The sequence below is a fragment of the Hypomesus transpacificus genome, unplaced genomic scaffold (genome assembly GCF_021917145.1).
Source record: "Hypomesus transpacificus isolate Combined female unplaced genomic scaffold, fHypTra1 scaffold_65, whole genome shotgun sequence".
NCBI classification, from domain to species: Eukaryota; Metazoa; Chordata; class Actinopteri; order Osmeriformes; family Osmeridae; genus Hypomesus; species Hypomesus transpacificus.
This window is the reverse complement of record NW_025814037.1, coordinates 641,360-662,495: the sequence shown is the minus strand read 5'-3', so window position 1 is coordinate 662,495 and position 21,136 is coordinate 641,360. Positions and strand designations below refer to the sequence as shown.

The 21,136-nt window shown below is 41.3% G+C and overlaps 1 protein-coding gene across 1 annotated transcript in view; it reads right to left on the bottom strand.

Annotated features, from left to right (window-relative positions):
• parapinopsina (parapinopsin a) overlaps positions 1-17,130 on the bottom strand; it is a 63,677-nt gene extending 46,547 nt beyond the window's left edge. The window contains exons 1-3 of the mRNA XM_047017793.1: positions 16,785-17,130; positions 16,293-16,383; positions 15,665-15,902 (exon numbers count right to left, since the gene is read on the bottom strand). Coding sequence (XP_046873749.1) covers positions 15,665-15,902; positions 16,293-16,383; positions 16,785-17,130 — 675 coding nt within the window. The remainder of the gene's footprint in view (positions 1-15,664; positions 15,903-16,292; positions 16,384-16,784) is intronic.
• Between the last annotated feature and the right edge of the window lie 4,006 nt (positions 17,131-21,136).

Below are 21,136 nucleotides of genomic sequence, written 5' to 3'. Positions count from 1 at the left end.
ACTCCTTCTTCCTCATCTCATGCTTTCTATCTCTGGTTTACAATAATCATGGTAGAGTAGGCATAAGAGTTAACTTAATTGATTGCATTCATTTGCAATATGATAAAATGATTATATTATTTAACCTTAATTTGACCATTCTTGCTCTGATTTAACCCAAAGAGACAAATAACTGTAATACCATTGGTATTGGCATTATTTGGTTAATGTTAATACATTGTTCAGTTTCCCATCTTCCTTCAAACCATAGGGGAATTAGTTTCGGTTGTTTGGCCAATATATTGACCCCCAACAATGTTGAAATAGATTTGCTGAAATAACAGTTACAGGATGGTTAAGCTTCTTAACCAACTGTAAACTTAGCCTAAAACACATTCACTGTACATAGGCCCAAAATTTCTTTCACAGAGGTTCCCAGTATTCTGCTATTCTGTCAACTGCTGGAAGTAATGACAACCACCTTGTCACAACATGTCGCAAAAGATTGCAGTTATCCATTTCCAAAAATTCCCAAAATTATTTTAGCTGTGCTGTCCTGCTGGCTGAGATGCTGAAATGGCTATAGATCTTGAGCACAATATTTTCAACATCAATATCCATTTTTGCAGCTGCAAATTTGGATGCATTGTGCAATACGTGAGCAAGACAATTAGCAGAATTTATGTCATTTTGAGCCAGTTTAAGTTTCTGATAGACGCTCTTGTGTTTCCCATAGTTCACCCTCGCATTGTCTGCTGTGTAAGCAGACATTTTTTTTTAAATCTAGACCAGCTGCGTCTAGCTTTGCGAGTAACTGGCTGGCTATTGCTTCAGACGTCTCATCGCTGTCCTTGTAGAAGTCGAGCAACAGATTTTGCTCTCCTTTCTCAAAATAAAAATATCTCAGGAGTATTGGAAAGCATTTAGTTGCACCCTTGTTCATCACTCGCTATCGAAAAATGCAGATTGTTTTCTTTTATGTAATCCACGTGTGTGTACGGAGTATGGGGCTAATACATTTTCACACAATGCTTGTGCTTTGGTTCTGCCTAGGGTCACACCTGTAGCTACCAAAGAGTCTTCATAAATAAGTTTCTCAACTTTTGCACTGCAGTCAAAACTCCCATAAGAGTGGTGATGTTTTACAGTATGAAATAATTTTGTCAGTTCAGCAGCGGCCGTTTTATTATCCGCTGTTGTTTTCGGAGCAAAAGACGATGTGAACGAAGAGTGCCCGGCAGAACTAGTGTTATCTTTGTGCCTTTCTGTAGCGGCATGCCGCTCTACAGCCCCTTTCCCCTTACTACTCAAGTCTATGTCAATATGACAGAGTTTAAAGAAGGCATGGAATTGGTCTTTGCTGCTCTTACTGACAAAGGGGAGTTCTGAACTCCATGTATGGTTATAGGAGGTCTTTCTCTTCGGCATCTGAAAGCCTACTGAATAATTGGCACTGTCTGAAGCCCGCGCGAGTGCTAAATTGCGACGGTGGGCAGGAAGGGTCAAAAAGGAGGACAAAATTGCGAAAAGACGGACACGCAACAGCGGTCCGGACAAAAGGCTGGAAATGCTGCTCTACCCTACTCAGAATGCTGCTGCAAAAAAAAGCGGAACTATTGTGGGTGGTAAATAAGATCATGGTACATCTAACCAGCGGGTCATTTCTTGCAAGTGTGTCAAAGTGGTATTTTTACAGACTGTATTTCAGTAACACCGTAGGCGTGAATAATGCATGCATCGTCGTCCATCTGGCATTGGACTTTAGCCGAAGAAGCTAGAGAGAGGATGCAATGGGAGATTTCCTACAGTAAGCTAGATACTACTTCAAATTACGGAGACGATCTTTTGATCAAAGTTCCTGTTGTCTGATTATCGCCGATAAAAAGTAAATACTGTTAGGAAGCTAAATACTGTTTAATTGCTTTTCTAAAACTATTACTACAAATATTAGATATGGTTTCATAAATAAAAACAATTAGAAACAAAATAGTTTAATAATAAACCGTCATTCTTCCCCCACTACAAAGTATATCCTACATAAATCGTTGCCACGTAACAGCCAGATGGACGCCTTTGCCGTTCTTCACGGTGGGATAAAAGTCAATGCGCAGTAATATGGAATTTTAAAGGGGCAATTGACTGCAAAACCGATTTTACCTTGTCATTGTTGAAAAACGACAGTTTGGAGGGTAAACTGAACATACCGTGAATATCAAAGTCCATTGACACCTCTTTCCTATTCAAATCTCAAAAAGAAAAAATTTGGCTGTAAAACGCTAGCTTTTCAACAAAGCCACCGGTCCTACGTAGGACCGGTGATCGCCCTCTTATTGGCTCTGGTCTGTATCTTTGTCACGCCCCAGAATTTACATCCAGACCAGCCAGAGTTAGCGTCTATCTCCGATACTAGTTTAGCTGCGCGCTGCTCTGTGTAGGCTACTTATAAGGAATTACAAAGAAGAACGTTTTGAATTATAACAAGGATATTGATTATGGACCACGGTCGTAAATGCTGTGTTCCAGGCTGTACAGGGAAGGCTAACACTCACAGTCTTCCCAAGGAGCCAAACATTCAACAGGCATGGCTGCTGTTGTCTATGAGAAGATCCTGTCGAAGTTCGACACTCAATCATTCATTTGCTCTGAACATTTCACCCAAGACAGTTTTGACAACCTTGGACAATTTCAAGCAGGATAGCCTATGCTAGGAAGCTGAACCTGGAAAGAGGTGCTGTTCCAACCGTATGCTCATTGCAACCGCAAGCTATAAGGACAGTATGATGTTGTGCTAACAGTTATTAGCAATGCTAACGTTTCCTGTTTATAGCATACCAGGTAGAATGCTAAATACGTTTCTACACACATCAAATGACTCTAGCTAGACTAGCTGTAGTCGGCATTAGAAGGGAAGCTTCCGAAAAATAGCCAGAAAACGAACTGCAGTCTGGCTTATTGCTAACGCCTGTCTAGATAATCTATTTGAAAGAACTGGAGAAAGGCAGGTTTTAGATACAGGATACGTTAGCATTGCTAGTAACTGTTACTAGTAACACCTAGACTGTAGGCATGTAAACAAGTTTAGCTTGCTAGTTAACGCAAGAGCATAGAATGTGTGATAATTTAGCCTAGTTTATTGGCAATGGGGCTAACGTTGATTCATGTTCCTGACTGTGTTTCATTCAAATAAATAACATGTGTAATGAAAATCTACAATTCACGATGCATATTTGTCCAGATCTTTGTCATGTTATTTTACAGCAAGATATCTACAGCTAGCCTAGCTAGCTAACTGAAGCCGAGTAGAATCACGATATGGTTTGGTTGCTAAGCTGTAGCCTAACGTTCTACCCACCTAAGTCAATCCAGTTTGCTTCAACAACAGAAGTGGAAACAAGTAATGTTATCATTTCAAATGATATATAGTCAATCTGTTGAAAACAGTGTTGTGTAGACACAATAGATTTATTTGCGCGTTTTTATTTCAAGTCTCCAACTTCGGTGTTTCAGCGAGTGCTGCTGTTGGCCATGTTGCTTTTTGCTCCCTTCTTCACTCGTTGATAACCAACCAATCAGCGCGCAGCTTATCTAAATATTAATGAGCATACCATAAAAGGAGAAAAGCTAGTGTTTTTTCCCGGGAACATTTCAGAGGATCTGTCAGAGGGCATAGAACAGCACCCGGGCCATTTTCAACACAACCAATGTTACATACCCTATTCGGAGACCTTAAGGAACAGTGTGAAATACCCAAAAAACCCAGTCAATTGCCCCTTTAAAGAATGTTATGAGGACAACCTGTAAGGTTATGCTGGATTTCACAACGGCATGGAGCGCGTTATAGCCAATCACAATCAAGAATAGGAACAACCAGTTTTAGAATTGTAGGTAACGAACAATAGACATAGGTAGTTTCGCCGTTCTATGGCAGCTATGATGACAGTCGTAGCTAGCCTTGTAAGCACTCGTCACTAGAATGGCCATAACTTTAAAACAAAATATCATATTTCAAATCTGTCTGCTGTTCTACATTGCCCACACAATTATGTATATATTTATCAACTCTAACATGGCCTGTATATTGTATTGAAAGTGCTCGAAAATCTGCTGGTCTAATGTATGGTGGACTAAGAAAACATGTTTGTCAAAGTGGAGCGGGCGGATGTCGTGGGAGAATTCCTACTGTATTAGATTTACTGTTTCAAATTGAAAACGGAGAAGATATTTAGAGTAAAGACAAGTTTCTTAACATCTGTGTCCAATATCGTCAATTAAAAGTAAAAACTTTTCAGTTACAAAGCATTTATTCGTTGTATGGCCAGCTGCAGTAAGCCTTTCGTGAACCCCAGTTTGGCTGTTCGTGACAGTCAGCTATAACAGTGTTGAGCCTCAATTTTTTCAGATTTCTGTGAAACTTGCTTAAAGAAAAAACGATCTAGCTAGATTATGTACACTTTACGCTCAATGTACATACCTTGTTTGGCCAATTTGGTCGATTGTGGAAAAAAGTTGAACCGTTTTTAGTTACAGCGAGCCATCGCGCTAGCTTGGAATCCCACTCATCACTTCAGTGGTCTTAACTTTTAAATAAAATTGTGTATCTTAAATTTGTCTTCTGATCTGAATTCATGACAATATTACGCACATTTCATACACTCTAACCTGTCTTCTATTTTGTATTGAAAGTGGTTAAAAATGAAGTTTTCTAAAAAAGTATTGACGACGGAAAAGATTTGTCAGAATGGCTCCGTGAAATCGTCTTGATTAAAGGATGATTCGCCAAACATAATCATATGAATATTTACATTGTTAGAAAGCCCTATATCTTGTCTTCAAAATGGTTTAAACAGTTCAGGTATATTATTTGAAAAAGTCTGCATATGGGTCAGTGACATATGTACAAAAAGTGTTTTTTCAAAAATGTCAAATAAAATGATTGACTTTTGTTCGACTAAAGGCCGAAATATGCTTATGCGTCTCCATTTACGGATGGGCGGGCGCACGGATACGGAGGGATAGACAGCGTTTATGGTTCTCCGTGGGCTGTGGGTGCTGAAAACAATTCACCGCCAGAAGAGTAGGTGGCGCAACGTTTTTTTGTGAGACGTAGTCGAGTGTTTATTTACATAGGTTAAAGAGAAGTCGGAGCAAATTTACAAATGTATAGTTTCATCAATAAAATATGCACATTTTCAGCAACTACACTGCCCATTTCTCATAACATTTTAATTCAGATGCTGATTTACATGTACTGTTTAGCTGGAATATGATAACCTGACGCAAGCGGTTCTTAATACTGACCAATCACAGCCAAGGGGGTCTCCGTAGCTCTCCGTAGCTCTCCGAAATTACGACGGATAGTTAAAAAATTCAGGAGGTACACGTCAAGCTCTCCAAGGCTCTCCGAGGGCTGACGGAGAGCTCGTAGAGGGCGTTCCACGGAGACGAGGGCGTTCCCATGTGTCCGTTTTTCGAAAAACGAAAGCATATAGCGGCCTTAACGCTAATGTTTATAGAAACATATGTAGTTTTTTTATTTTCAATTGGAATCAGAATTTATACGAGAATTAGCTGTATTAGTGTGTTAAATCGTCATATGGTCTGACATGAAAATAATTGTATAAAAACTGAAAATTGATTATACCTTTCTTAAGTTACTCACTTTATCAAAGTCATTAATCAAAACTAAACAGTGATTCATTATAGTTTTGTGAAGATTAATTACATTTGTGTATTATTTTGTAAAAAATTGCTCAACGTGAGACCTATGCCGTCCGTCTTTCAACATATTTTCTATTTATTGTGACAAACCTTGCTATAAAATAATAAAAATATTCGTGACTCTTGCTGATACTATTTTCTATGTATTCCATGAACATTTTCAGGTGTTATCATTAATAAAGGTATGTTATTTTCACAATTTGGAATGTCACACCAAATGATATAGTGTCGCACTTTATGATAATGTCGCCATGTGTCAATGCAAACCATGTATTATCCTACTTATTGGTGAATACTGATCACTCATATGGCAGGAAATATTTAACCACTCTTAAATGCTGGAAGTTAATATTCAAAATATTATTGATTTATTTGACATTTAACAATAAAACAAACATTATTTTTTATATTGTATAAAGTCAGATGGCTGAGCGGTGAGGTAGTCGGGCTAGTAATCAGAAGGTTGCCGGATTGATTCCCCACAGTGCCACATGACGTTGAGTCCTTAGGCAAGGCACTTCACCCTACTTGCCTCGGGGGGAATGTCCCTGTACTTACTGTAAGTCGCTCTGGGTAAGAGCGTCTGCTAAATGACTAAATGTAAATGTATGAAACATATGAACCTATGTTTGTGTATCAAATTTCATTTCAATTCAAAACTGGTCTGCAATATGTATTAATATAAGTAAAACAAACATACAGGGTAGCTGAGTGGGTCCATTAATAAATCAATGAATCTAGACTTTGTTGTACTTAAGCCAGTCAAATTTGCAGAGAGCAGCAAACCGACTGCCTTGCTGAGGTTGTGATATGCCACAAACAACTTCCTGATCTTGATAATAAATGCAGTCTTGCCTGTTTGGCCAGACAAAACCATTTTTGTCTCCACGTTGTTTCATGCAGTTCACCTGCAGCCCCTCCATACTTCTGTCAACAATTTGTCCCACATATGGTTTTCCTTCATACTTAATTACGTAAGACAAACTGTCCTTCTGTGTAGCCTTCATCTGAAATGGTGTCTGAATCCTCAGCTTGGGCCTCTCCAATTGATGCACTTGATTGAGCACATGCATACAGCACCTGAGTAGAAGAGTGGGCTTGGGGCTCTCTAGTGGGCAAGCTGGATGGAGAAGAAGACACCTCCGTAGCAGAGCCACCATTGTGGGCCCGGGACTCTGTAGTGGGCCAGCTGGGTTGGACAGAAGGCATTTCAGCAGATGGGCCACCATCATCACTTGTCTTGTCACCTGGCACCTCATCAGGGGATACATGGTCAAACGTAAGTTGGTGCAGCTTGTGACAGGTGCACATCACTGGATAATGGCACAAACAACTAAGATCTCTGTAAAATATCTTTCCTGGAGCAAAAGACAGAACTTCGTGTGTACTGCTGATTCCATTGACTGGACGCACTGACAGAGGGAGCATTTCATCCATGGTGGAGATCTGCTCTTCTTCAATCCATATGATGGTGACATTTTCAGAGGACTTTTGCAAATACTCATACAGATCCCTTGGTGTTTGTAGATCACTGCCTCCGAGGACATACATGTCTGCCTTACGCTTCAGCACTCCTCCCACACCGTCAGGTGCCGCTCTGAAAAGTTCCAGGTGACCCTCTTGAATCCCCATGTATAGGGAATGCTGCTCATGAGGAAGCAGTTTCATCGATTCCGGTACTAGGTTGCTGGCCCATCACTGAAGACATGCAGGGTGTCGATTGCATTTTCATGTCTTCTTCGGAAATCATCAATAACTGGCTTGATGTGTGCACACGGCACGCTCATCATGACGCAAGGACTGGGAAATGGTGGCATTGCACTGGGAGCCACTGACTGAGTAGGCAACTCCAGTATGCATTGTGGCCTGCTGCCTATTGCCACCGAAATGAAAGGCCTGAATCTCAGTGTTGAGTTTACATGCATAGTTCTCTGAAAAGTCTATGTGTAAGACCATTTCATTGGGATGGATGTTCTCCTTGATGTGTCTGAACTGTTTCACCTGATGAAGCCAGTTTAATTGATGACTCGCAATTGCATTGAGCCTTTGGTTGAACCCACCAGTTAACTCTCCTACCGTCCCCCTCTTCTTTTTCTTAACCAAGTTCTTGTAGCTTCTCTCTCCCACTACAACATCCTGCTTCTCCCACTGCTCCCATATTGCAGTGTCAGCTGGGTTGTGGTCCTGCAGGTTGGGCTCATCATAACAGCACTTTGTGCACACACGTTGCATGCATTTTGTATTTTCAGTATCACATGTGATACCTGACAGCAGTGCTGACAGGCTTTTTGTCGTGATCATGCCTCTGCTTGAAAGAGCATCAATTAGGAGCGTTTGCATGTTCCCAGCAGGCACATGCGTTGCGGTCGCTGGACCTAGTCTCTGTGACATCAAAAAGTTTATACCTTATGAACTGTCTGTAGGACAGCTGGTGCTTTTTTTCTCATTTTTGCATGTAGGCCTTATGAAGGTCCTTTAGTGAGCAAGTCCGCACTCGTCTTTGTCTTTTCTCTTTCCTGCCTACTGTGTCCTTCTTCCCAGGAAGCACAGTGCTATTTTCATCTAACAGCAAGAAGGATTCCACCTGAGCCTTTTTCTCATTTATTAACTTTTTCCTGGGTGGCAAGTGGTTTTTTTCTTTGACTGTTAGTTTTGTTACGTTTTGCCTCACACTTTGTTTCCTATATTTCTCAGCCCTCTTCTTTTCATTGCTGACTTTTCTCTGGAGCCTTTTGTTCTGATCCTTCTGTCTCCTTAATGATTTATTCAGCTTCTTTATCTCTTCAGTGTGTGGGCTTGGTGGTGACGTAGGTGGGCTCGGTGGTGGTGATGTAGGACCTGGGACTTGACCTGGGTCTACCTGGATGTCTCCATCATAGATGGAGTTATCTGGGAGAGTTATGTTGAGTAATGCATTTAAATTTCTTCTTTTGGCTCTATATTTTGTTTGAGAATTTCTCCATATCTCCCTCAGCTTCTCTCTTCTTGACGGTGGGAGAGTCTGGATTCTAAATTTAGGCATCTACCCTTTCTGTTTCTTTTCTTGATATCTGTTAACAGAGTAAGATAATGGTATGAACATTTGAACAGTTGTTCAACATTGTCTATTCTCTTAATTTCATTACTGCGTTCCTCTTAGTTGCACTGCCTACACTGTAACTAAGAAGTCCAATGATATTTTAGCTATCATGTATTGCCAGGCTTCAAGAAATCTGCCTCAAGGCCTTTTGAATCAACAGTGAAAGCATCCCTTAAAACCCTCCCTCAGACCTTCCTATTGGTCAGCGAATGGAAACAGGCAGTTGTTGTTTTCTTTTCTTTTCCTCAGCAACTCCTCTCTCTTTGCAGGGTCTAAATTTAGTCTCTTCCTGTATCTCTTTGTCCTCTCTGCACTTGTCATCATTATCTGCCTCAAGTTGACAAAAGAAAAGGTAATGTATGGTTTGAGATGAAGACAAAACATTGTTTAGACTTAAACAGCATTCTAAGGTTTCTGTGAAGGGGTCTGCTGTGTCGAATAAAACTAAACTAAACTAAACACAATCAATTGTGGATAATTACTACTTGTATGTGATGATGAACCCAAATACATTTTTAAACGACAAAACATACATTGGACTTTGTTATTTATTGTTATATCTGCAGGAAATTACAATTCATATCATATGGTGTGACAATCAAATCATATGGCGTAACAGGCAGACATGTCACACCATATGATAAAGTGTCACATCATATGATGTTTTCTGCACTTAGCACAACCTTGAGTCTTGTAGCTACACATTAGCATACTAACAACATGCTAGCTATAACAAAGCAGCATAGATTTACGTGTAATTATGACAAAATAATAAAATTTATTTTGCATTTTTATGAAAAATGTGTCACACCAAAATATATCTGGAAGTGGAACTTTTGTCAGAGTGCCAACAAAATCTGATTTATTGTAAATATAAAAATGATGACTCACCTCAGGTTGTACAGTACACTGCTAGTACTGTACAACCTTGCTGAAGAAGGTCCTCTCCTTCCCAAGGGTGTCAAAACTGTTGCCCGTTCAAATATCGCAAAATAGTGTCACACCATATGATTTTGATTTGTGTGACAAAATCTTTTTGATTAGAACTCCCTCAAAACATTATGCTTGGATTTTGAAAAGAGTAGGCTCACAAATAAACATCTGTATTATTTTTCTGTATTTATTTGAGAATTTTTGCATTCTTTTTTCTTAGTTTTATTCAAGTTCTCACTTTAAGAAACAAGTGCCTGACAGTCACACCATATGAGTTTTGTTATGTTTGGTTGAAAATTCTGAAAAAATGAGTGATGAACTGTTTTAATGTTGAGTCTGTTCACATAAAGCATAATGTTCTTCACAATATTGAGAAGGTTTTTGGCAAATCTATTTTTTATTCAAACATGTTGGACACTGAAGACAGCAAAACTGCCAGGTCACGTCATCCACCCATATTCAGGCAAGAAAGTGTTAAACAGTGTAAAAAATGGACTTGGTGAGAAACAGTTCTGTCAGTGCATGACGTCACAATTGAATTTGACTTGAAAATTCTGGAAAATTCGGAACCATTGAAACCCATTCATTTTTTTAAGCACTTTAAACTTTAATAACTTAAAAACTTTGAAAGTTATCTGTGAGAAAAGTAATAGAACACTAGAGCAGTTCAGACTTTATCAAGTGAAGTTTGAACGGTGTTTCTATCTTAAACAGTGTGAAAGGAGTCGGCGAGCAAAAAAACGTGTCTGGAAAAAAAACGAACTAGAAAAGGCATTTCCTGCTGAAAATGCGTTGGAATGCTGAAATCTGAAAAAAAAAAAAAAAGAAATGGCTGAAAATACAGAAATGAGAAAATACCTGCAAGCTGAAATTAATTAAAAAAATGTGTGACTCACTCTAAAGAGGCAGTGTGGTAGCTGAACTGCATCATCTAACAAAGCTAAGTGCTTCAATACAATGCGACACACACCACTCTCTGTTACTGCCAAATCATTTGAACACCATTATGTGATGCTAACTGATCCTATCAAAGCATGCTTAATTGTTCTTTATCGCCCATCAGGACCGCTAGCCGACTTTGTGGAGGAGCTGGACATGCTCCTCAGCGTCCTCCCGGATGATGGAACCCCCCTGATAGTCCTTGGGGACTTCAACATCCACCTCCAAGGAACGCAGGCTGTCGACTTCTTGTCTCTCCTGACCTCCTTCGACCTGACGCTGCTGAGCACACCGGCGACCCACAAGGCAGGCAAACAGCTAGACGTCCTGACACGTAACTGTATCACTGACTTAACCTCTGTAACCCCACTGCACATTTCTGATCACTACTTTATCCAATTCTCTGTCTCTCTCCCTCCAACCCTTCCCACCTCCCCTCCCCTCGTAACTTTCCGGCGCAACCTCCGCTCCCTATCCCCCTCCCATTTCTCCTCTATTTTAACATCCTCCCTACCTCCCATTGACGAGTTCTCGTCCCACCCCACCAACACTGCCACCGACTCCTTGTTAATCATTTTAACTGCATCATTTGACTCCCTCTGTCCCCTGTCAACCAGGCCTGCACGATCTTCTACCTCCTGTCCATGGCTTACGGATGTTATTCGTGAAGAACGGTCCACCCTTCAGGCAGCTGAGAGGAGATGGCGCAAGTCCAAAGACGGTCTGTACCTTGATAAGTATCACTCCCTCCTTAAATCCTTCTCTTCTCGAGCAGGGTGATCTCAGCCCTATACCAAGGTCTGCTGAAGAGTAGGAGTAGGGGGAACTCTTGTATCTATGTATGTAAAGGAAAAGTGGGGAAGAGAGCTTGGGATCGAGATAACTGAGGAAGAATGGGTAATGTGTGCAGGATACAGCACTCGACAACTGCTTCCAGGTCATGGAGGGAGTTCGGGTGGAAGAACATCATAAGATATTTCATAACTCCAAATATGAAAGGGAAGTATGCTCCGGAACAGAACGCATGTTGGAGGTTGTGTGGGCAGGAGGGGGCAAACCACACACATATATTTTGGAAGTGCCAAAAGTTAGAGCAATATTGGGAAGATGTTTTGAAAGAATTAAAGGAGATAATTGGTTATGAAATGCCTAACACCGGCTTGGTGCTGTATCTGGGGAATCTGGTTCAGGAAAACGTTGAGGGTGGGGACCTATATCTGATAAAAGCTCTGCTGGCAGCCAGCAAGAAAACAGTAACAAGAGCGTGGTACAAAGCAGATCCACCAACAAAGAAGCAATGGCTTGGTGTAGTTGAAGAAATATACGACATGGAAAGATTCACGTACATATTGAGGGTCCAGGAGGGGAAGTTTGATGCAAGATGGGAAAAATGGGTAGAATATAAAAGAAAAATTAATGACACCACAGATTAGGAATCTCGAAATCAGATCTTGACGTTGCATTTCAATTAAGAACGCTTGCATGTCACTGTTATTTCTATTTAGTATTTTTATTGCCTTCTACTTTCCTGTTTTTGCTTTTGTTGTGGCTTTTGATTTGTCTTTTGTTTCCTTTCAATGTCTTTTTGACCTAAATATATGGGTATGTATGTATAAGAATTGTTAATCCAAGCACATGCTGCTCTACTTGAGACTATTCTTTATTCTGGATGTATTTTTGCACATATGTGGTTTGATATTGCTGAAATGTGCAAAAAAAACAATAAAAATGTAAGTATAAAAAAAAAAATCCTTCTCTTCTCAATAACAAAATTAACTTTTTTCTACCTTCTCCACCCTTCTTAACCCACCTCCCCCACCCCCTCCCTCCACCCTAACAGCAGACGACTTCTCCTCCTTCTTTGAGAAAAAAGTCGCTGACATCAGCAGTCGGTTCCCTAAACCCACCTTTCCTACCCTCTCACCCTCCATGACTGCCCCAACTAAATGTCTAAACTCTTTCTCTCCCCTGTCCGAGGCAGAGATTTCTGACCTCATTCTCTCTCATCGCCCCACTTCCTGTCCCCCTGATCCTATCCCCTCCCCTCTCTTTCAAACCATCTCCCCCTCCATCTTCACTTTTCTTCTCCATGTCCTAAACTCCTCTCTTATCTCCGGCACCTTTCCATCCGCCTTCAAACAGGCCAGAGTTACCCCTCTACTCAAAAAACCCTCCCTTAACCCTGTCGTCCTCCAGAACTACAGACCGGTATCATTGTTACCCTTCTTTTCAAAAACAATTGAACGTGCTGAATCTAACCAACTGTCAAACTTTCTCTCTCAGAACAACCTGCTTGACCCCAACCAATCAGGCTTCAAGACCAGCCACTCCACAGAGACTGCCTTCCTTTCAGTCACCACTGCCCTCCAGTCTGCCAGAGCGGCTTCCAGGTCATCCGTCATCATTCTGCTGGACCTTTCTGCAGCGTTTGACATGGTTAACCACCAGATCCTGCTCTCAAGACTTTCTGAGATGGGCATCACTGGCACTGCACTCCAGTGGATCTCATCCTACCTGTCGGGAAGATCCTACCTCCTGGGGTCTCCTGAGGAGGCAAACTGTCAGGCCCTCGCCAGCTCTCCACCGGTGTCCCACAGGGCTCCGTCCTTGGACCCTCCTATTCTCTCTGTACACCACCTCACTTAGACCAATCATCACTTCCCATGGCTTCTCCTACCACTGCTACGCTGATGACACACAGCTGTACCTGTCTTCCCCCCCTACCGATCCGGGGATCTCAGTTAGGATTGAGGCCTGCCTCACAGACATCTCTGCCTGGATGACTGAGCACCACCTCCAGCTGAACCTCGCCAAAACAGAACTTCTCATCATCCCGGCTAAACCCTCCATCTCCCACGATCTGTCAATCACCCTGGGATCTGCAACGGTAACGCCTTTATCTTCTGCCAGGATCCTCGGGGTCACCATGGATGACGAGCTCTCCCTCACGGCCCACATTGCTGCAGTCTCCCGGTCGTGTAGATACACCCTCTACAACATCCGGAAGATCAGGAGATATCTGTCTTGAGCACTCCACCCAGCTGCTAGTCCAAGCACATGTCCTCTCCAAGTTGGACTACTGCAACTCGCTGTTCGCTGGTCTCCCAGCATGCGCAACCCGCCCTCTTCAGAGGATTCAGAACGCAGCGGCCCGCCTGGTCTACAATCTACCCAGACGCTCCCATGTTACCCCGCTCCTCATCTCTCTCCACTGGCTACCCATCACGGCCCGTATCAGATTCAAGACCCTGGTACTGACCTTCCGAGCAGTGAACGGGACTGCACCCGACTACATCAACCTGCAGCCTTACACCCCCACCCACCACTTACAGTCTTCTTCAGACAACCGCCTGGTGGTCCCACCGCTCAAGACCGCCCGGTCTCAACACAAGCTCTTTTCCTGTCTGGCCCCCCAGTGGTGGAATCAACTCCCCACCTCCATCAGAGACACTGACTGATTGTTAGTTTCCTCAAGGATCACAATGACTCTTGCTTAGAGCTCTTGTGGTTAGTGGTAACTGAACTTCTTTTTTTTTTTTACTCGCTGTGATATATAGTTTTTAATGTTGCTTGTTTTTCCACAGGTACACTTGCACTTATAGCGGTTGATGTTGTTTAAATTGTAACTTGTTTTACTGCATGCTCTTATGGTTCTTTCCTTTGGCACTTATTTTGGTTGTTCACAATATATGCTTCATGTTTTTGGCTACTCGCAATGTTTCGGGGCTTGTTCTTATTACCAGTGACCTATGCACTTTGTAGAGCTCTCTTGGAATTCGCTTTGGATAAAAGCGTCTGCTAAATGAATAAATGTAAAATGTAAATTTCACGGTGGGAATCGAACTGGCAACCTTCTGATGAGTAGCCCCATTCCCTAACTGCTCAGCCATCTGACCCCATCATCTACTGTTGTTGTGTTTGGAGCAAAACATTATTTTAAAGAAGACTGTATGGTAGAACTAGCATTATCATTGTGCCGTTCTGTAGCAGCATGCCGCTCTAAAGCCCCTACTATTTACGTCTATATCAATGCAACAGAGCTTACAGAAGGCATGATATTGATCTTTTCTGCTCTTAGTGGCAAAGCGGAGTTCTGAACTCCACGTACGTTTGAAGGAGGTCTTTCTTTTTGGCACTGAAGCCCACGCAAGTGGTAATTTGCGACAGTGGGCAGGAAAGATAAAAAAGGAGGACAATAGGGCGAAAAGGAGGACATGCAAAGCGGTCAAGACAAAGGGCAGGAAAACCGGACTGTCCGGACAAAATCCGGACATCTGGTCACCCTAGTAGTAAGGTAGGTATTTGTTGGTAAAGACTAGCCTGACGTTGTCATACTCATAATTCTAGTCAGAATATGAGTCTGATAACTCTCCGTTGGACTGTGAGTATGGGGCGTGTTTCAACCGAACTCGTAAAACAAATGCCTCTTTACTTAATTGGATAGACCTACAACCAATCAGACCAACGTAATATGTTGTTTGTTGAAAACTCATTCAACCCGAGCGCTCTTTGGTAACGTGGTTGATTACGTTCCTGTTGATCATCTGTCCATCATCGTATAAAGCCCGCCCTGACAATTTGATTGGTCCGAACAGCTCCTGTTCGGACATAGTTTTTTCCCAACCGAGCTTCCCCACACCCAACCTCCCGACCAAATTATTTTTGTGGGCGGGGTAAATTGGGCTGGCAGCCAGGCTAGGTAAAGACATTTAGAGTTGTAAAACATGTAAAGGCTGCATATTTTGATAGTATTAGCGATCTATTACATTTGTGGGAAGTTATAACAAATTGGAAAAGTGGAGATTTTCACTTTCCGCAAACATAACAAATCCCTGCATTATTATATTAAAAACTAGAGATTTGTATTACGTTTGTGGTTTATTACGTTACATTTGCGGGTCAAACACATGCAAGTGCAGTTAGCAAGCAAATGGTTAAGACACATCCACCTGCCTGCCCATCCATCCATTTACCCACTAAACCTTACACTAATTATCCCATGCACCAGCTGCCCACCTGTCGAAGTGTCCATAGAAGACGAGTATAGGAAACCATGATGATGCAGAAGGGCACAGCAAAGCAGAGTAGGAAGTAAATTAGTATGTAGGACATGTTTCCTTGTTCTCTGCTGTACCAATTTGGGGCGCAAGAAGTCCTGACACCCTCCAGCTCATAGCTGCTCCAACCGAAGAGTGGAGGAGTGTTCCACACAAATGACCACACCCAGGAAAGAACCACTCCACCAACTGCATGCCTGTGTTAAACAGTGCATAGAACCATAACAATTACATTAAGGCACAGCTAGCTGAGCTATATGCAAGACAATACATGTTTGATACATTTATCCAAATAGAAATGGAAATAATTGTACCAGTAGTGCATGTGAAAACTAATTTTCTAATTTCCCAAATGGGTGATTGTTTAGTGAATTAACATAGGACTGCAAATATATATTAGCTGTATCATAAAAATAAATATTAAGCTTGGGAGGGCCCTTCCAACTGACAAAAATCACAGAAATCGGGGGAAATTCAAAGAACTTCATTTACTAATTTAGTTAATCACAGTATAATACATAAACTGAGTGTCTCAAGGAAATCTGTGTATTTTGTTAAGTTTACGGAGAAAAAACATAATAATGTACCTTGTCTGGAACATGACCACCCCCAGTGGTCGACACACCACCACATAGCGATCAACAGCAATCACTGCAACAGAACATAGACCTGCAATACCTGGACACACACACACAAACAAAGAGGTCTTTACATGGGATGTGACAAGGAGTTGGGTGACCCACTGCTCATGTAGCCCAACATGCGGATAATGTGTTATAACAGAAACAAGGAAATGTATCCAGTCAACAGTACTTAGCATATCAATTGGTGTGGGCAGAGACTTATGTAAAGAGGGTCCATAGTTATCATTAATAAAATACAGTTGAAAAGTACCATTACAGTAGCACAGCCATCATTACTTATGTAGCTATTGTCAAATAGGTTGATAAAATTACATGTCCTTCAACTTGGTAGATAATAGATAAGATTGTTGGTAAAAACTACTTTTATAAAATCCCAGTTGGAAGCAATAACCAGATCTGAAAGACAATCAGTTAAAATGTAAAATTTTAACTCACCAAAGAATGCAACAGCAAAGCCCTCCAACACACAGCCAAGCCGTCCAAGGCTGAAGTAGCCCATGGCATTAGTCACCATGGTAGGCACACCACCAAAAATAGCACATCCTAGGTCAGCTATGGCCAGGTTTACTAGTGCAAAGTTAAGGGGTTGTCGTAGCTGTCGGTGACTTATTGTCACCACAACCACTAAAACATTCAGAAAGATCCCAGCGACAGAGAACACACCAATTATGACAGCTAGGATAGTGTACCCTGTCCTTGAAAGTAAGTCGTTAGGGTCATTTATTAACCTTAGAAGCTGTGAAATGTTTTTGTGAAGTCTGACAGGCTGCAGGTCATCCATTCCGACACGTACAGTAGTTTGTCCACAGGTGGTTCGAAGCTATACCTGTGTAGTGCTCCAATCCCTACCAGTTAAATTGCCGAAAGTGTTCGATAAACCTTATAAAAGTTCCAAACTAAACACCGCAAAGGCCACCAACACACCTCAACACCTGATTTGAATTACATCACCAAGTGACAAATTGTGCCAGAAAAAACATCCTGTTTCAACACAACAGTAAAAATTAAATGCATAAGCAGATTCTTAATCATTTTTCTCATGGAGACACTGGAAGACAGCAGAGTGGACAACTGGCCTATTAAGGCTTCTCAGAAGCAAGGAGCTCTTGATTATGAGATGTAAATCTTCAAAGCAAATCCTTATATCCAGATTTGACACTATAATTCTAAGTTTCTAATTTACGGAGAGAGCACTACTCGCACTTTCCTTGATTGGTTCTATCCTCATGTATCCACTTAGGACTGGCTAACACTATTTGGCTATCGGGTTAAACAAACGTGCTAAAGAAACACCTGTTACATAAGAAGGGAAACAGACAATGGTGATGTAACTAGAGACCACAACCTCAACTGCTTATTTAAAATCCATTACAATACAAAAGACAGAATAAAGAAACGAACACAAGGAAGCAAACAGCACAAACACTTTAGTATATCAATGACAGTCATCCATGAAAACATTCCTATGTAACCTGTATTTATAAAATATGGTGATTTGTATATACATTTACATTTAGCAGATGCTAAAGAATTTAAATTACATTACAGTACAATTCTAGAACTATAATCATTAGCTGTATCACGGCATGGCACTATCTATAATTCCAGTTATTAATATTTGTGGCAACTTAATCACCAAATGCATCACGGGCACAGTGCCCTAGTGAATATAGCAACGGGAACAATGCTCGCATGACTTTATAAAGGATGCATGTATTAAAGTTATGTATTGTGCTTACTGAATTGATGTCTTATTAACTTAGAAGTGTGCTCAGGCTTAAAACATTGTGTCTCACACAGGGTGTGGGAAACAGGCTGGACTTTGTGTTGTTATCTCTCCATTTCAGAAGCAACCTTGAAACCGGGCTGAGAGAGCACCCGAGCAGGTGGGATGCGTAGGGAAGAACAAACTCCCTGATACACGAGAGAACAAGCTCAACCCTTTTTTGATATTTCTGTTTCAATTGCACTGTATAATATATGCTGGGGCAGGGACAGATAGCCAGTTGGACTTCGTGAACCAGCCCAAACTCTGTTGACAACCCCAGAGCTCTCTACTTGTTGATTTCCAACTGCTGCATTAAAGCTGATATTATCGGACCTCTGCGACTCCAGACCACTCTTTCTAGAACATGTATTTGTGTCATTGATTACCATCATTACATATTGGATTAGACACAGTAAATTTAAATCCTTCAACGCTCTTATCTAGAGCGACTTACAGTAAGTACAGGGACATTCCCCCCGAGACAAGTAGGGTGAAGTGCCTTGCCTAAGGACTCAACGTCATTTTGGCGCAGCCAGGAATCAAGTTGGCGACCTTCAGATTACTAGCCCGATACCCTAACCGCTCAGCCACCTGACTCCCTTATTTATTTATTATTTTACAATCAACAGCTCATTACAGAAAACAGGTGCCCCAAAAAAATCACTGCTTTCTTTCCCAATCATGTATTAACCTTCGATACCTCAAAGGTTATCTACCACTGGGACCTGATTTTGTAACCCTTGTAGAATGTGTCTTAACTATTTAACTACTGAAAGAAATTCAAAGAAAAAAAGCATAGGCTATAATACTATCATTTACATTTTACATTTATGCATTTAGCAGACGCTTTTATCCAAAGCGACTTCCAAGAGAGAGTTTTTCAAAAGTGCATAGGTCACTGTTCATAACATCGAGATACATTGCAGGTAGCCAAACATGAAGCATACATTGTGAAACCAAATAAGTCCCAAAGGGAAGAACAATGAGAGCATGTAGTTAGACAAGTTACAATTAAACAGGAAGAACCTCAAAAGTGCAAGAGCGTACCTGTGGAAAAAGCAAGCAACAATAATATATTTCACAGCGAGTACAATAATCTTAGGAAAGTTACAACAAACCAACAAGTCTCTCAATAAGAGTCATTGTGATCCTGGGGAAAACTAACATTAGGTCCAGCCAATCATTCCTAAGTGCCGTTGTACTCCCGGAACAGAGCTTTTTCTTGAAGGTGGGTAAACAGTCAGTTTCCCTGATGGAGGTGTGGAGTTGATTCCACCATTGGGGGGCCAGAAAGGAGAAGAGCTTTTGTTGGGACCGTCGCTCTTTAGCGGTGGGACCACCAGATGGTTGTCAGAAAAAGACTGTAGGTGGTGGGTGGGGGTGTAAGGCTGGAGGAGAGACTTGATGTAGTCGGGTGCAGTCCCGTTCACCGCTCGGAAGGTCGGTACCAGAGTCTTGAATCTGATACAGGCCATGATGGGAAGCCAGTGGAGGGAGATGAGGAGCGGGGTAACATGGGAGCTTCTGTGTGGTTTGAAGACCAGACGGGCTGCCGCATGAATCCTCTGGAGAGGGCAGGTTGCGCATGCTGGGAGACTGGCGAGCAGCGAGTTGCAGTAGTCCAACTATCAGGGATTGGGTTAGGGTGAAACACTTGTCTTTTTCTGTGTGCACAATTCTCAACAGGTTCTATCACTCCTTGAACAACAAAAGTGCAGTAGAAGAAAACCAAAAAATGTGTTAGAAAAAGAGAAAAAGTTGTATAAGTATATCTTGCTCAACTCTCTTCGCACATGACTTCTTCCTTAACAAAGTCCCCTTTTTATACCTTGCCTAACATAACCAAATAAATAACAATGTAGCATCATAGTCTTCCTAAAATGTTTGTAAAAAAATCCTGCAAATCCATTTTTTTTAGGCAATATTGTCAGTACACAAGCGTCCATTTGTTCTGGTAATGAATATTTTTATAATTTGCCCATATGTATGATTTTTAGTTTTAATTGTCTTTCAAAATGTTGTATGACAAAAGCAATACTTATGTCAAATGACATGACAAAATGTAAAAGTATTGTAATTGAAAGTAGAAATGTCACTTGACCAAACAACATATTTTTTTTTACTTTTGAAGGTCAATGTGACAGTCAAATTGGTCAACTTGAGATAAGAAAAGGACGCATTTACGCAATATCAGCTAAAAATGCATCTCAGATCGTACAACATTGTGGACAGCACAGGAAGCATGTCATTGACGGTGTGGAGTAACAAATTACTGTCAACTGAAACCAATTATGAAATCACGAACACATCTGTACAAAACTTCCAAAACAAGACCTGCTTGTTGTCAACAACTGAGTTGTTTTACAATTTTGGAAGATCAATTTTGGAAGATCATGATTCTAATGTAGCACCGGTCATAGATGACAATGAAACCAAACTTGGGAAAAACACTACAGTTTTTCTCAATTACTAAAACACTAAAAACCCATTGGCTGAACAAAGTGCTCAGTTGCCTGAACTCATTTAGCTAATGTGCTTGTCTGTTGACAATACCTTAAACCATTTCAAAGGTAAAACACAATTTTCAGATCTCACTTAAACTTTTCAGCAAAACTCTACACACATTCTCATTCTCAAAACACATTCTGCACTCTAATGGACATGTCATCCATACTGGTAAACACAAGTGCCAACAATCAAATACAAATAGAGAAAACATGTCAGTGATTACAGTTTTTCACGATTACTAAAACACATTTCTCGAAACAGTCAACCATTTTCTCAAATTTTCGCAAGCACAACGATTCTTCCCCTGTTGCATCGCAGGGGAGAACTTCAGATGTGATGTCAATGAAATATGTGGCCAGACAGACAAGAGTGCAAGGATGAGCAGGAGAGTGAGGACAACAACTAGTGAAACTCCAGCTTTGCTTTACTTTCTTACTGTATGTGTTTCCTTCTTGCCATGAAATGCACCCTCTGCAACTCTGACTAGGAAGGGGTCACATGCCTGAAAATG